General features: G+C 38.5%; 1 protein-coding gene across 3 annotated transcripts in view; it reads left to right on the forward strand.

Annotated features, from left to right (window-relative positions):
• The window catches only part of MED13L (mediator complex subunit 13L), a 291306-nt gene that overhangs the window by 221152 nt on the left and 52342 nt on the right, over positions 1-17812 (forward strand). For all 3 annotated transcript variants that reach the window (XM_061384909.1, XM_061384910.1, XM_061384911.1), the window contains 6 exons: positions 3467-3612; positions 6110-6304; positions 6691-6879; positions 11050-11215; positions 13334-13438; positions 16795-17523. In XM_061384909.1, coding sequence (XP_061240893.1) covers positions 3467-3612; positions 6110-6304; positions 6691-6879; positions 11050-11215; positions 13334-13438; positions 16795-17523 — 1530 coding nt within the window. The remainder of the gene's footprint in view (positions 1-3466; positions 3613-6109; positions 6305-6690; positions 6880-11049; positions 11216-13333; positions 13439-16794; positions 17524-17812) is intronic.

Here is a 17812-nt window from a genome sequence, read left to right on the forward strand (position 1 = left end):
TTGATATCAAATACCAAAAAGCATAAATTAAAAATCTAGAGTAAAGTTTGGAATTTCAGATATACAATGTTATATAAAAGAAGAAGAGAAAGAAACAGAGAAGAAGAAAAAAAAAAAAAGTCACAGAGATTATATAAAAAAAAAAAAACTATAGGTACAAAATTGATAACATATACCAAAAAGCGAAAATTAAAAATCTAGAGTAGAGTTTGGAATTTCAAAAATACAATGTTAAAGAAAAGAAGAAAAAAACAAAAACAAACAAACAAAAAAAACAAGGTCAAAAAATTATAAAACATATATATATGAAGTTTGCTGAAGAAGAAAAAAATAGGGTCTTTTTTTTTTTTTTTTTGCAAAGTAATAGGTTATAAAAGTGAAAATTAAAGGAACAATAGAGGACTTAAAATTTTTTTTTTTTATTAAAAAAAAAGAAAGAATGATCGTAAAAATAATAAAAATATATCTAGGACTTTTTTGTGGGTGTTGTGGGTTCAGTTCATTTTTGGCTAGTTCCTTGGTCAGATTTATATTTCTCAAGATCTATAGGCCCCTTCCTATGTAGTCCGTAGTAACCACAGGGTTTTGATCTATTGCCTGTAACTTCCAAGGCGTTTCCCTCTGTTATATCTTCTTCTGTTTGCTAGTCTCTTCAGTATCTGGTTTCCGCCCTGACTCAAAGGGCACGGTGGAGGACACTTTTTTTTTTTTTTTTTTTTTAGGCTTACTTGTTCAGTCGCGCTGTGCGGAGGGAGGGAGGGATGCTGCAAACAAATAACACTGGCGTGGGCTCGCAGTGCCTCAGCCACCCTGGGTCTGCCCCCGCTCACGGCGCGTGTAGCCTCCCTGTCCACACTGCTCGGACTCTAGGTTGTTCCGCCGGGAACAATCCGAGGCTGGCCCTGGGCTGCATGCACCTCCCAGGTCCAAGCCGCTCAGGTTCAGGCACTCGGGTAGTCCTCAGAGGCGCAGACTCAGTTGGGCCTGGGTTTTGTGCTCTTCCCAGGTCCGAGCGCCAATTTGCTCTTCCCAGGCGAGCGCCAATGCTGCGACTTATCGCCTCCCCGCCACACGGTTATCTGGATGTAAAACCGGCGCACCTTCTCAGGCAGATGTTGACCGTCCAGACCCCCAAAAAGTTTTAGTTAGCAAAGAAGCCTGCTTACAATTTTATAGATAATGTCTCTCTGGGGCTGCGATTGCCCCCTTCCGGCTCTGGCTGCCTGTCACCGGAGGGGGAAGGTCTGCAGCCGGCTATCTCTGTTCAGTCCTTTGTTCCGTGCGCGGGCCTGGCGGTCTTAGGTTAGGGCTGGCTTTTCGCGTGGTAGGTATCCCACAGTCTGGTTTGCTAGCCCAAATTATTTCACTCAGATAGCGCTCAGGGTATTCAGGCCAGATTCTTACTCTCAGCGATGCAGCCCACGCCGCGCCTCCCTGCCCAGCCCCGGTTTGCTAATGGCGGATGCAGGCGTCTGCGCTGCTTCTCTGCTGAGGGAGTTACCGTAGGGCTCGCAATCTGCGAGTTTTAAATTGTTTATTTATTTTTTCTCCCTGTTATGTTGCCCTCTGTGCTTCCAAAGCTCGGCACAGATTCGGCAGTGAGAAGGTTTCCTGATGTTTGGAAACTTCTCTCTCTTTAAGATTCCCTTCCCGGGACGGAACTCCGTCCCTCCCTCTTTTGTCTCTTTTTTTTTTGTTTTTAATATTTTTTCCTACCTCCTTTCGAAGAGTTGGGTTGCTTTTCTGGGTGCCTGATGTCCTCTGCCGGCATTCAGAAGTTGTTTTGTGGAATTTACTCGACGTTTAAATGCTCTTTTGATGAATTTGTGGGGGAGAAAGTGTTCTCCCCGTCCTACTCCTCCGCCATCTTGGCTCCTCCCCCCTGAACCATATTTTATTCATTGTCACTATTCAGACTTCTTGTACCATTCTGACTTCCTGATTGATAGACAAAGGTAGGTTGTGTTTGTGTTCATGCACAGTTGGGATTTGGTAGAAGAGCAAGCGCGCTCTGGGCTGTACTCAGAATCTGTAACTCTCACCAGTGGCCTTATTACTATTCGGATGACTGCTTGGGTTAATAAGCATGAGAGGGATATGTCAGATCCTCCTTCTCTACTGGATTTTACAAACGAAAACGACCAGTCCACAGTCAGTTGATGCGTATGTTGGTGTTTTACATGCCTGGACTAATGTTGTGCTTGGGGGATGCTATGTGTTCAGTGTCGTTTCCATAAATGAAGGACAGCACATGTTGACACTCCTGTATATTTGTATACATTTAAATTACATGCATTGTTTCCTCTTTGTGAACTTGAAACTTAGACATAAGGTGCCAAGGAGAAGTTTCAGTTTATTATCTTACGATTACTCTGTTGTGCTAAATACCCAAATATCAAGTCTAGGTGTGTCTGTCCTATTGAGGAAGCTGCACATTTGAGTAAAACACAAAATTTTCTCAGATCATTGCAACGTACTTGTCAAGGAAGACTATATTAATATATGCTTCCCTGTAGGAATAGAGTGAAAATGTTGTCATTTTTATTTCAGTTTTCCAAAATCATTATAATTTTATACTTAAATTTTAATTTTATGAGTGGTACTCAAAATATACTTTATAATATTTTAGAGAACTTTTGAAAAAAAGGAAATCTTGGAAGATGAGTTTTCAAATGGTGGTTGCTTAGAATATAGTGATTTTGGTTCATCAGGCAAATGTTCTTATAAGCTGTCTTGAGAAATGGAGATGTTATGGGTGACTTAAGGCCAAAGTTAACGACTTTGAAAGAATGTGCCACTATAGTAATTTTGAAATTATTTTTCTCCAAGACACATCATTTTTTCAATTTTTAGCAAATTGTGTGGAAAATGGAGAAGTGGAATGCTTTAATAAAATTTTGTGATCAGAGGTAAATTGTGAAAATTAAATATAATCAATCACCAGTCCATTTAGAAACATATTATCTTAGCAGTTGTATATTGGAAATTTACATATAGTAGTGTTCTTAATTGCTATCTTTAGATCAATAAGTTTAATAACCTTATTGTAATGGTATAAGATTGTAAACTTGATCTTACTGTTATGTCATACCAAACACAAGCAAAACTACTTTGTCATCGTTCCTAGTCACTTAAAAGCCAGTTCAGATAGTAACACACAAGAAGGTAGAAAAACGTGTTCTTTTCCTGTCCTTGGGAGCTTATAGTTGGAGAATCTGTGCAAAGGAAGCAGAAAGCGTTCTACACAGTCATTTCCAGTTTTGCAGTGAGACCTAACTTTCTATTTATCTGGCATCTTTAATTACCGTTGTTATTTGTCCACAGCAATGGAAAGTTTGTGCTTGTTAATACCATCTAGGGCAGGCTCGATAAAGTAAAGCTGTGTCCCGTCTGTGTTTCTGTGTCTAGCACCTATTTATTTCCCACCAAAATGTAGAGCTGAGTTTCTCATTTTGTCTTTTTCTAGTGAGCATTTGTCCTGTGCGTTCACATTCTTTCTTCACGGGGAAAGTAATGTATGCACAAGTGTGGAGATTGCCCAACACCAGCCAATTTATTTGATCAATGAGGAGCATATCCACATGGCTCAGTCTTCACCTGCACCATTTCAAGGTAAGTAAACAATGATGTTCCTCCTCTCCACCACTCCCTACCTGGTGGATAGCCACCTTGCCCAGTGAAGTTTCATGGAATGAGGTAGTATCTGAAATGGACGTGTTGAGCTAAGCAGGAAGGGTTAGTTTCTGAAGAAGAAAGGGAAGACCACAAGTAAGTGATGATAGCTTGCTCATTTTTTTACTGAAAGCTTCCCTCAGCTACAACATGGTCTTAAGTGTGTTGAAGAATAAAGTGTGGAGGATTTCCTGAAGATCAAAAATCTTATAAGTTAAAGGTTTTCCTTGTTTTCTTTGTCCTATGGTTTTAGGACTGTAATGACTAACAGAGAGTTACTATTAAGCTTTGTACTCTTTGAAATTCTAACCAAAATCAAATTCCTGGAGTTGTATAGTCTGTAGTTTCTTTATTAATACCTTATTTTCTTTTAATTTTAGACTGCGTTGGTTGTAGATATTTGGTTGTAATTTAACTTACATTCATATATTCATGAATGCTCAACTAATTACCTAGATATCACCAAAATAACATGTTTCTTTTTTTCTAGCTATATATTCTAAAGCTTTGGTTTTGTCTTTGGAATTCATAATTTTCTATAAATAACTGTTTTTAAATGTTATAATATTAAATTGAACCATATAGAAACTTTTTTTTTAGTTTAATCTTATCAATTCTAGAGATGCCTGGTTGAAATAGCCTTAGTATATCACAAAATGTAATTTTAAAAATATTTTTAATAAAATTGACTAAAGTATTTATATAATAGTCAAATGAGTGTTTAGCCTCCATATTATTTATATTGGTTTTTGGTCTTATACAAATGATTGTAAGTTAATTTGATGAAATCAGCTTTTTCTTGCCCTAAAGATTGTTAAGCCTTTTTTTTTTTTTTTTAAGGTAAAAAAGAACATTGAACCTCATGTAATTTTGTCCTGATTATTGGCTGCATTTTCCTCCATCTAGCAACACATTTTAAACTGTGTACTTTATTATTCTGTAGTTTTTTGGATGTTTTATGTATGAACTGCTATATTATTCAAAACAGCCTAGTTCTCAAACTGTACACTTGAGTTGTACAATATGCTCATTTTGTGGATTGTCAGGATTATTTAAACACTATGTTTCCTTGACTCTGAAAGTGCTGAGGATCATCTGACTTTAGATTTTGTGGAGCAAAATAAAAGCATTTACTTTAAGTAACAAAAGGAATTACTAGTCATGAGAAAAGATGACTAAGCTTCTAAGTTGGGAAAGATAATATTGGCCATACTTGGTCCCTGTAGACTACTTACTTTAAATATTACTGGTTTGTTACTAATATCTCGAATCATGGAAGACTTTGTGGGGCATTATCCTGCTTATTTCCCATTATTGGTGTAGAGAAGTTACATTCTTAGGGCAGGTGTTGGTATATAGACAATTATAGTGAACATAATTAATCATATTGATGTGGGGATTTCTTAGAAGTGTTAAAACAGGAAAATTGCCCTTGATTAGCTGTGTTGCTTAGATCAGTATTTCTCCATTTGTATCCATACAGAGTAGCAGAAGGCAACACGAAATATGTGATGTCTTTAACCATCTCTGTCTTGATTGATGTGACATATCATCCAGCAGTTAACAAAAAAACTGTCTCCCAAAAGGACCTCCCAGTTAATGCTTATGCTGAGATTTGTTTTTATAAATCAGAATTAAGGAAAAGTGACTTTTATCCCTAGAAAAGTGTTATTTGAAATGTCGAAATACTCACTGTGAGAATAAGAACTGAGTTATACAGTGTTATGTTAACTGCATTTTTGTGTCTAGCTCAGTGAAAATGACATCAAGGTCAAACAGTGAAAGAGTAAGAGAAAAGGACTTTTTAAGTCCTTTACTTTACGTAAAATAAATTTTATTTTAGAGTTGTTTAATCAGCAGACCTCTAAAATAGTTGTAACTGAAATTATACATAACATTATGTTTCAGATTTGGTACATTAAGACTTTTCTGCCAATAGACATTTTATTTATGTATTATTTTTAAATTACCTCAAATATTAGGAAGTCTCAGGAAATCATAGGGAGAGCATTCAAGTCCCAGGCTGGTTTCAGGATATATGTATTGAATGGTCTTCTTTCATGGAAGATTCAGTATTCACACTGTATGAGCTATTACCAAATTGATGTTTATATGCTTTAATGTATAGATAGGTAATATGTAGATAGCTTATGTATAGATAGCTTATATATTGTGTGTTGATGTACTTGTCTGATGGTGTTAATTATATCTCCTCCCATTTGATTTCCTTCAAAAATTGATTTGAGTTGAGAGGCATATAAAAAGTACTAAAATTAGAAATTCTTTAAAATTACACTTAAAAAGGAGTTAGGAAATAAAGAGCAGTATACATCAAATGATAATATGCCTCACCCTAAAACTACCGTGTATGTAGCATTACACTTAAGTAGGAATTATTACTCTGATGTGTAACACATGTTTCTCCTGTCTGCTTCAGTACTGGTAAGTCCTTATGGCTTAAACGGCACGCTAACAGGCCAAGCATACAAGATGTCAGACCCAGCCACCCGTAAGTTGATAGAGGAATGGCAGTATTTCTACCCAATGGTGCTGAAAAAGAAAGAAGAAATGAAAGAAGAGGAAGAGTTGGGATATGATGATGATTTCCCTGTGGCAGTAGAAGTAATTGTTGGTAAGAGAAAATGTTTTGCCTGAAGAACTTAATTCTATCTTCTTCATCTTGCTTAATTTAAAAAGATAATCATTCAGATTCATCAAAAATAATCTCCATAATTTCCCCATCTTTTTGAATTCTCTTGACATAGTGGTATTTGCTGAGTAGTTATCTTGCCTGAAGCACCAATGGTCCCTGTATTCCAAATGCTATTATGATAATGTTGGAACACATGTTTAAATAGCTATTAACTTATGAAAGGATGGAACCTATCACTTTTGACAGTACCTAATGAGAGTCTCATTTTCACCAGTGAGCTTTGACTCTGACCACTGGAATAATAAATTTGGCAGTCTGGCATGACCTTTTTCTCAGGCCTGTTCTCTCGCTCGCTCTCCTCACAGGTGGTGTTCGGATGGTTTATCCTTCAGCTTTTGTGCTGATCTCTCAGAATGACATCCCCGTTCCTCAGAGTGTGGCCAGTACCGGGGGCCATATTACTGTTGGGCAGCAGGGGCTTGGGAGCGTGAAGGACCCAAGTAACTGCGGGATGCCTCTCACCCCTCCCACTTCTCCAGAACAGGCTATCATGGGTGAGTACGATCCAGGAACATCCTGGGGGGAAGAGATCCCAGAAAGTCATGTAGCACCCCTGCCACGGAACAGATGAGAAAACACACGGAGAAATTCCTGGTGGAAGAGATGGAAATAGACTAATGTGGGATTTTACAAAATAGAGAAGGAAAATTGTAAACAATTGATGTGCTTCAGAATTTTAATTGTGTCTATTCGTCTTTACTCCAATTAAACACCTTCGTTGTTTCTCTTCAGTTCTACACATGCATCTACCCTTTTACACTGATGTGCATGCGTGCACACACATGCAATCAGGAGACGAGATGTGGCGAAAAATACTAAATCAGAGAATAGTTGATGTGCTTGTCCACTTGGCTGTTGCTAGACAGGGACAAGTCTTGGGTGAATTCTCTTTTCTTGTTATAAAGATAGTCTGACATCCAAGAGCTCTGAATAAATACTTTGTCCTTTCAATAATCTGTCTACACTAATGACAGATATTAATTAACTTGAAAAATTTGCCCATTTCAAGATTCTTCCTTCTTGAGAAAATTCAGAAATTATTTAAATTGGGAAGATGTTTCCTTTGTCGAGTAGTATATATTCTATATTAACTTTGTTGTTGTTATAGTTGACTTCGTTTTAATTGAAAATATGGTCACTAAGAAAAGGATAATCATCACACTTGAGCTGAAGTAAGATTATTTATAGGTATTTAATGTGGGCCATATTGGCAGGAACATCAGTAAACGAAGTCTTGTCCTCTAAACTTTGAAAACAGACTATCAAGCATGATACATGTTCATCATGTAATTTTCATGAGAATGAAATAAGGCAGTATTTAAAAATTGCTGCCATAGTGCTTGACATGTAGTGACATTCAGTAAATGTGCATGGTTAAATGACATATTGGGGGAAAGTATAGACTTTGTGATTGAACACACCTTTTAAAACCTAGCTTTAGTTTTTACTACGTGAGTGACCTTATTTAATTTTCTTACTTGTTTTGAACACCAGTTTCCTTCTCTGTTAAGTTCTATATAGTTTCCAGGACTCTTATACATGTTAGATCATGTACCTGACAGTGTTTGATAAACAGTAAAGCAATATACAAACAGTAGTACAAGAATTCAAAGAAGTGCTCAGAACTCCAGTTTTAACACACAGTATTGTTATCAGCTTCCCAGGCGGTGCTAGTAGCAAAGAATCCGCCTGCCAATGCCGGGGGATGTAAGAGACGTGGGTTCGATCCCTGGGTTGGGAAGATCCCCTGAAGGAGGGCATGGCAACCCACTCCAGTGTTCTTGCCTGGAGAATCCCGTGGACAGGGGAGCCTGGTGGGCTAAGTCCGTAGGGTCACAAAGAGTCCGACACAGCTGAAGCAACATAGCACACACATTAAGTTATCTGGAAGGAATAACTCAGATATTGTGTGAGGGACATAGAAATGAACTTGTAACCTTAGGGGTTTAGGATTTTGGTGGGTTGTTTAGGCTGGCCTACACGGCTTACAGAATCTTAGTTCTGCCACCAGGGATTGAACCTGTGCCCCTTGCAGTGGAAGCACAGAGTCCTAACCATTGGACTGCCAGGAAATTCCTAGCCTTTGTTTTTAAGAGCCTTGTAGTTGCTAAGATGGTGAAAAAATGTACTACATCCAGCTCTGAATACAGTAGAGCAGAGAATTTGGACAATCCCTTGTGAAAGGATTTGCCATCAGTTGATTTTTATTAAAACTACTTTTAAACTGAAAAAGCAGAAAAACCCTTGTATAGTCTTTTTATAATTATAATAACACCATAGAGAAGACATATTAATAAGTCTAGAATTGTCAGTATTTTGAAAAATGTTAACCATATTTCATATGGAAGTTTGGATTTTTAACAAACTACAGAAGTCATCAGTTTTTGTTTACATTTGTTACTGTTTTGCCTGGTATTTAGTAAAATTTGTGTTCAGCTTAAAATTGAAGGCCTACTCTGGGCATGATGCCTTGACCTTTGATTAGTTCAGAACTCTTAAATTCATAATTCAGAAAAAAATGTTTTATTCTGGTGGATTTCAGGTGTGTACTTTTACAACTATAGATCTTTAGATTTCTACTCTGTGTATATCATTGTGCTACACCCTGGGTAAATAAATCTCTTGATGTCTCCTTATTTCCTAGAACAGAAACACTGAATGAGAGTGACTGATGTATTTGTCATAAAATTAATTTGTCCAGCTTTATACATCATAACATCAAATTACAGCTTAGGACCCCTAATGCTCCATCTGTGAGAATCCTGCTCAGCCTCGTCACTCTGCACTTGAATGATGTTGAACACTGCCATGCTTTCCTGGGCATAGGACAAAGAGGGTTACTTTGCCTCTTAAAATGGCCAAGAGTCTCCTAGATTGGCACGGGACCTGGGAGGGCCAGAGTTCTGACTTGTGTGAATAGATATATCAGCTTGCCTCTTCTGTTTATGGAGATAATTTGAGAAGCATTGAATATGCATTTAACAACATGTAATACAAGTCTCATTTAATTCCATGTAAGATACCACCCACATTTTAGTTAAATCATTAAAAGCTACTGAAAAACTATTAACCTACCTTCAATCATAAAAGAGTCTGGCTGGCTTTCCCCACAACCTCTCCTGTTTTGGTCATAAATAATTCCCTTATGATACCATGGACTGATGGTCTGTTTGGCTATACTGTTGAGTGTTTGGGGTCAAAGGGCTATGCTCTCTACTTCTGTTTGTTGTGCTACTTTGCCTAGTTTTATAATAGGCATTTGAAAATCCATTGTAAAGTCAGAATGAAATATTTTGTCCTGTGAGCCAAGTTAGAGAACTTTTAAGATTAAAAGATAGCAGTGAAAGATCAAATTTCTTGTCTCTGTTAATTTATCTCATTTATATTATAACAGTACTTTTCTGGGGAACAAGAAAGCTTCAGTTCCTAAGAATGTAAGCATTGGGGTTTGCTTTATTAAAAAAGTGGAACTGAGACTAACCAGTTAATTCCATACAATGGTGGTTTTGCATTGATACCAAGAAATATTAGTTTGTAATATTAGGTTGCTTCTTTCTTTTTCACATGAAAGTGAAGGATTTCAGAGCACTTTAAAATTATTTCATTTGAGATATTTTGCATCATAATTCTATCAGGAATAAAACCCTCAATATGTTTATGAAATCAAATAGATAAAAGTAATCGAATCAGAATTTAATACTGAAAATTGACTTCATTATTTGTCTTGTATGAGATGAAAGTAGTAAAATATTTACAACCAATAACTAATCTTATCAACAGTTAGAGTAGGCATCATAGAAAATGGCCCTGAAGGAGGAAGTGGCAGCCCACTCCAGTGTTCTTGCCTGGAGAATCCCGTGGACAGGGGAGCCTGGTGGGCTGCAGTCCATCGGGTCGCCAAGAGTGGGACGTGACAGAGAGACTTAGCATGCATGGCACCGAAAATGTATCGCATACCAAGTACAGTTGGAAACTCTAAGTGGAAATATTAGAAACCAGTGAATTTCTAATCCTCTGATATAAAATGTTGAGTCAGTCTCTCTTTTTTTTAGTATTAGCTTGCATAGGTGGTGTCAGGCACAAGGAAGAACAGTTCCACATGCAGATTTGAAATTTGACCTTGTTAAGGATTTTTCTCTCCTACCCAGGCACTGTGTGCAGTTGCTTCGCAGCCTTTTAGCTGCTTGAGCATAAAGCTCCCTCTACTGTTTTCTTCTGTCTTGAAACTCATTTACTGCATTGAGATTTAAAAACTCAGACAATCCATGCATGTTTATATCTTTAACGGTGTCATGTTTGAGTCCTCCTGTGTAAGTCATCTCCAAAACCTCTGAGTAGGAATACCTTCTGATGGATATGCCATTGCGGGTATGTGAGTGTGGGTATTGACATGACTGAAAGCTATACTGACGCAGATCTACTCATAGCTGTGGACAGCGTTATTGTCAGGGGTAGCAGCAAAGCTGCCATGATCAGTTTCAGCAGTCAGATGTCTATGTTAAATGAATGAGGGGCTGCCCTGGTGGCTCAGACGGTAAAGAACCTGGCTACAATGCCAGAGACCCAGGTTTGATCCCTGGGTCGGGAAGATCCCCTGAGCAGTCTGTGCACGAGGAGGCCTTTTCAGAAACTTCTGACCTTCCAAACTGTCTTTTCCTTCCCAGGTGAGAATGGAGGTGCACAGAGTGCTGTCAGCCACCTGGGCGCCCAGGACGGGGGGATGCTAACTATGCACAGTCCAAAGAGATCGGGGAAGATTCCTCCAAAACTCCACAATCACATGGTCCATCGAGTCTGGAAGGAATGCATCCTCAACAGAACCCAGTCTAAGTATGTGCTTCCCTTCTGTCTGGGTGGTGGTTTACCTGACATGCCTTTTATTACTACATGAAGAAGATCAGTCATACGGCTCCATTGCGTGACCAAACCCTGAGGGGGTCGTTGCATTGTTAGCTCATCTTTCTGATCATAATAGGGTAAAATTCAAAGCAAAGATGTTAGAGTAATTTGCTGGTCCAGGAAAATTGTGAAGTTCTTTATCATCTTAAGATTGTCATGGTATTCATCTGACATTTTTTAGCACAGCTGACTTGGAGATTCACCCTGAATATCAGGAGAATAGTTGTGGGTATGGTTTTTCCCTGTATACCTACTAATGAGTGTTCGCTATTTACAAAGGAAAATGACCTTCATTGCCATGTTTTAATTGACAGTGTATTTCTCAACTAAACGGATGAGAGTTAGAGAAGTGTTTAGTAGCTGCTGTGCTTCTGTTTCTTGATTCAGGGAAATTCTCTTCTTCCTCTACCCAGCTTCCCTTTCTTGTCCACCTCCCTCCTGTCTATCCCTTCTGACCTCCTTCCCTCCTTCCTTAACATATTTTTGGAAAAGAGTAGGAATTGATTCTAAGACGAGATATTATTTTAATTGCATGGATGATAATGTCAAACAGTAGTCAGTAAACACTTTTTCACCTATCAAGAATTTGTAAACGTATTCAGCATATTTTCACATGTTTTGATATGACTGAGATGTCCACCTTTTTGACTGATACAAGTAAACAATGAGTCTTGATTCTCTGGAGCAGAACAAATATGGACATTTTTGTCAGTAATTCCAAAGGACTCATTTAGAAGTTAAGTCAGTGTTCTTAAGTGACTACTCTTCAAAGCTTTATATATACACATTTAAGAGCTGTCCTTCAGACCTCGGACCTAGTTTTTAACAAATTCATACTATATGTTTATCTCCCAGTTAGTGGCTCTAGAATGGTAGCTCAGACGGTAAAGAATCTGCCTGTCATGTAGGAGACCAAGGCTCAATCCCTGAGTTGGGAAGATCCCTGGAGAAGGGAATGGCAACCCACTCCAGTATTCTTGCCTGGAGAATTCCATGGACAGAGGAGTCTGGCGGGCTGCAGTCCATGGAGTTGCAAAGAGTCAGACACGACTGAGCAACTAACACATATAGAATAGGCTACTAAAGATTTAGTAGAAAAGAATCTAAAATAATTGCAGTTGGAAATCATGTCATGTTCTAGAATTTAAAAGGTAGCTCTGTTTGCTTAAAAATGGTCCTTTCTTTTAAAATTATTGGTACAGATATTTTCATTTCTGTCTGCAATGCCTCAACAATTTCCACGTTAACATTTTCTTTTTCTTTCATTTAGCATCTTTGATTTTTATCACCACTAACCTTCCCACTAACTCTTAACAGATCAGAGCCCTTCTATCAGCAGCACTGCACGGGGAAGTGAGATGCCCAGAAAGGCAGGGGAGGGTGGAGAGCAAGCAAAGTCCCTGCAGAGCCATCAGTGAGCTGCAGCATCAGCTGTAGTAGGATCCACAGTGCAGGGGGACTGCCCAGTGTTCCTATTTATGCAGCAATAGATGTCTTTTAGCTGCCAGTTATTATGTAGGAGACATCTTTGATTCTTGTATTTTGGTTCACATTATATACATGGAGTGCTGCCCTTAAATGCTAGTAAATGTAGATGTTTTCAGAGTGATTTAAACAGTCTAACAAAGAAATAAAGCAAAACAAACAGAACCAAAAAATAATCTGTCTGAGGGTATATGATTCATAGATGCTATGAAAAGATAATTTTTAAAGATTTAGGTTGTCTCTCCAGAATTTAGGTGACTTTTTAAAAAATAGTGCTAATAGTGCCAGATAGTGTTTTCATTGCTATCTGTGCCACCCATGTTAAAATGTATATTAATCTTAAATAAAAATATTTTGAATCTGATTTTCCTTCTGGTGCACAGACAGAGTAGTTGACTTCCCCTCTGCCGCCCAACCCTACACCTTGGGTTGCTCTTAACTGTCTATCGGCAGGATACTGTTACTGTGTAAGATGTATTCATGTCTTTCTAACATCCTTTTCCTCCCCAGAGGTATGAATATTATCTCATGTTTATACAAACCACATATTTTAACCTTTTTTAGGAGGAGCCAAATGTCCACTCCAACTCTTGAAGAAGAGCCTGCTAACAATCCTGCTACTTGGGATTTTGTGGATCCAACCCAAAGAGTCAGCTGTTCTTGCTCTAGGTAGGTAGGGGCCGAGGCAGAGCAGTAATCGGATAGAATTGGACAGAATCATAGTACATTTTGTTCGTTGTCTCCTGGTCTCTCAGACCACTTCTTCCACGTCATTTTGCTTTGTTTTCTTTATAAACCTTCTACTTCCAGTGCTAGAAAAAAAGCTTGCTGTTGTTTTTTTTTGTTTTGTTTCTATCTAAAGGATACAGTTTTATTATTGGGCCTTTTTAGACAATTGACTCTGTTAACAAATAGCTCCCACAGATTTCTTCAGGATAACTTCTTTAGCACTAAAGGCATCAGTTTAACAAGACAATCTTTTGCCATTTAAATGAGTTTATTTAGTTACTCTTAATTATAAAGTTGAGATAAATATCAAGCAAGTTGGCTTGAATTAATAGAACTTGGATTAAATAGACCTTCCAGAGAAAATTTTTCTTGTTGGTGCTGGTGTTTTTTGATGACTGAAGTAGATATGTGGTAATAATATCTGAGGAAAGCCTCAGATAGTATTGAGGAAATAATATTTCCTCAGATATTCTGAGGAAAGAATTGTTGCTCATTCGTTTAGATATTTGAGTAGAAACCCAAATTATTTTCTGAATATTCTCTTAGCAACTTAGAGTGGCTTTGCTTCCATTTGATACTGCTCAATGCTTATACAAAGGTCAGTTGAGATAAGTGTACTTGGAAGTTGGCTATCTATTTCTCTAGTTGAGACCACGGGGTTCTTAATGTGGCATATATGAATTGGCTTCCGGGTGGGGAGGAGGTCACGATGCCCAGGAATCTCTGCGAGCATATACATGTGAGTGCACATGTTTGTTTATACACATTGGCAAAAGTTTTAACAGGTTCTTCCTGTCCCCGCTCCTCTTTCCTATAAGTTGATTCTCTTTTATCAAGCCCTGCCTTGGTAGTCAGCTTTTTGTTGAGAGATGCTGTTTTAAGTACCTACTGAAACCCTTGATTGATTTTTCAAGGAGGATGTTTTCGGTGATATTCTTTGCTCATTAAGGGTGCTTTCTCTGAGCTGATGAGAATCTCTTTAGTCCCAGGATAGGAATGGTATACCAGCTGAATGCCTGGTCTGCTTTCATCTCTAGGCCATTGTTAATCATGTGATTATTCGGGAAAAAAGGTATTTTCCTAATAATATTGACTTCTGAACAGCTTACAGCCAGGTTATGGTCCACCTTTAGAAAGTACATAGGATAAAAATTTTAGTGGATTTAACTTCACTTGTGCGTTCCTCTTATATTTTCCTGCCTTTTTTCTTAATCTAGATTTATTCACTTTTTAAAATAACCCTTTTACTGATTTCTGTCACATTTTTATTCAGTACTTTGAATTATTTTTACCTAAAGTGTAAATAAATAACTCTTTTTCTTTTGTCCTCTGGAAGTACTGTTCTGTCTCCTCACCAAATTCTTATACCCTTCAGATCTTATTTGTAAAAATGCATTCCATTCCATTGACTTCTAAATATTTATCTCTACACCTGACTTCTCACATGTACTCGAGTCTTGTATTTTGCAAAGTGCTTTTAAGATATACCCTTAATATTGACGTCAAACCAGGTACCCTGTTGCAGTCATTTCTGTCAGTTTTCTCCTCCTCGGCCTAGAACTATCATTTATTTTCCTTAGTTTTCTAGATCAGTTTTATCATTGCGTTTCACACTGACTTCCTTTGAAATGTCTGTTACAGTCATTCTGCTTTCCTTATTCATTTAGTCACCATATGTTTCTACACTCTTGGCCCAGCTTCTGCCACATAGTTAGCCTTGTGAGCCTGATGGTCCTGCTGCCGGCTTCAGGGAGGTCCCATACCCACTCACAGATGTGCAGTAATGGTCTGTTCCTTACCGGTGTATCCCCTATTCTGAAGGTTCCACAACGTAGCTAAGTTGCTAAATGTAGTAGAAGAAAATGACTTTATAAGATTATCCACTTTGCACAAAGTCCTTACTTTGAAAAGGCTACTATAAAATATCTATCTCAAAAGATCAGTGTGGTTAAATGGTCTTGGAGAAAATCCACATCAAAAAGTTTTATGTAAAAGACTTTCAGAGCTTAGGTCTTAAAATAAGCACCCTTGGAAGATATAATTGAGATATTTTCAGGTGAGACATTCATCTCTCAGTGTGGTACTGGAGATTTAAAGTCCAGTTTTTGCCTTTTTGACAGTAGCTTTAAGCTACTGACTTCTTCAAAGTCAGGATTTTTTTTAAGAGTAGCTAAGACTTGGGCTCTAAGAGTGTTTTCAGATTATCTACTGCAGGATTACCGAACCCATTATGGGATGGTCCACTCCTCACACTATTTAATGGTCTTATGGGGCAGGGTGGCCATCCTGCTGTCCCACTAAACCATCCCATTATGCCACACAAATCCATTTTACTGCCCACTAGGGCATCGTTTAGTGCAATGCAACAGTAATTTAATGCCACCCTAGTGGCCTCAGAGAGTTACTGATACACTGGCAGGAGAGCTTACGTTTTTCCTGGGAATGATTTATATATTGGGAGGAACTGGCTGACCTGCTGTATAACTTTTTTGTGCAGATTAAACCTTAGCATTATCTAGTAGGCCCTTACTGAGCAGTTTCTCACACCCATGCCTGCCAAGAAGTGTGTTAGGTTGTGAGCAGACTTGCTGCTCCTACTTAGATGGGACAGATGCATTTGTATATGTGTGTCTTGTTTTCATATTCACTCACAACCTTTTTACTTCTGTCTCATTTTAGCACATTTCTGTAAGATCTAAAGTTGTCTTTTATCCCTTCTTTCTTGAATAATAGTAGCATATAAGGCTCTTAGTATATTTATCCTATTAAATATACTTAAAACTGACCCTTAGTTTCACACTTTGTGGGAGAATTGCGTAGTTATCTTGTTCCTGATTTACAGCACTCTAAGCTTTTATAAACCATTCTCTGTTGGAGTTAGTTGGGTGTTGTAAAATAGAGATTGGAAGCTTTATTTTGCTGCCTTTCTTGACAAATGGTCTCGGTTTTAAAATACCATGTGAATAGATTGTCTGAGGCCCTCACCAAATTTGGAAGATTTGGGAATTTTCAAATTAGTATTTTTGTAGTGGTTAGAGGCATTTTAACGAATATTTCTTAAGGTTCAACTCTTATCTACTTGCATGCAATTGGTTCATTATTTCTTATCAGAGTGTGTTGCAGTTTTTAGTCATTATCAATATATTTAACACCTAGAGTCCATTTGGATGTATTAGTGTGTATAACATGTTCTTGAAAAGGTGTAACCTGGTCCGAGGCATCTCTTCTGTAGTATTAGAATGGTATAGTTATATTCACCTGTGTATTTACTTACTTCATTTTCATTCTCATTTCAGGCATAAACTTTTAAAACGTACAGTAGGCCCCAGTCGACCTCCCACAATATCACAACCAGGGTTCAGTGCAGGACCATCATCATCTTCATCTTTACCACCTCCTGCTTCTTCTAAGCACAAAACAACAGAAAGACAGGACAAGGGAGACAAGCTACAAAAGAGACCCTTGATACCATTTCATCACAGGCCGTCTGTGGCCGAAGAGTTATGCATGGAACAAGATCCACCGGGACAGAAGCTAGGCTTGGCAGGGATAGACTCCTCCTTAGAGGTGGCTAGCAGTAGGAAGTATGATAAGCAAATGGCCGTGCCTTCCAGAAATACAAGCAAGCAAATGAATCTGAATCCTATGGATTCACCTCACTCGCCTATTTCCCCTCTGCCGCCAACACTCAGCCCTCAGCCTCGAGGTCAGGAAGCAGAGAGTTTGGACCCACCCTCTGTCCCTGTGAATCCAGCCCTCTATGGAAATGGGCTCGAACTCCAGCAGTTGTCTGCTCTGGATGACCGGACCGTCCTCGTAGGCCAAAGAGTGCCTCTCACGGCAGAGGTCAGTGAGACCGCCTTATATTGTGGGATCAGGCCCTCGAACCCAGAGTCGTCAGATAAGTGGTGGCACAGTTACCATCTACCATCTGTTGATGATGCTGAGTTCCGGCCTCCAGAGCTCCAGGGTGAGAGGTGCGATGCCAAAACGGAGGTAACCTCAGAGAGCACTGCATTGCAAAGGTAAGGCGATCCTCCACCCCACCCCCTGACCACCCACAGAAGGCCAAGGTTCCCAGGAATCAGGGCCTTCAGATCCAAAGTTGAAGAGCTCTTTCTTCACCATTCTAGACTCTGCATCTGGAAAGGGTTTAAAAGTCAAATGCTTTATCCAACGTGATATTTATCATATGTGTCATTATTTAAATGCTGGCCTGTAAAGGTTTCGTTGTAAGATTTCCTTAACTAGAATTAATTCATTTTTGGTCTGGTGTTTGTTAATCAAAGAATATAGCTTTATGGGACTTTCCAT

This window comes from Bos javanicus, chromosome 17, assembly GCF_032452875.1.
Source record: "Bos javanicus breed banteng chromosome 17, ARS-OSU_banteng_1.0, whole genome shotgun sequence".
Classification (NCBI taxonomy): Eukaryota; Metazoa; Chordata; class Mammalia; order Artiodactyla; family Bovidae; genus Bos; species Bos javanicus.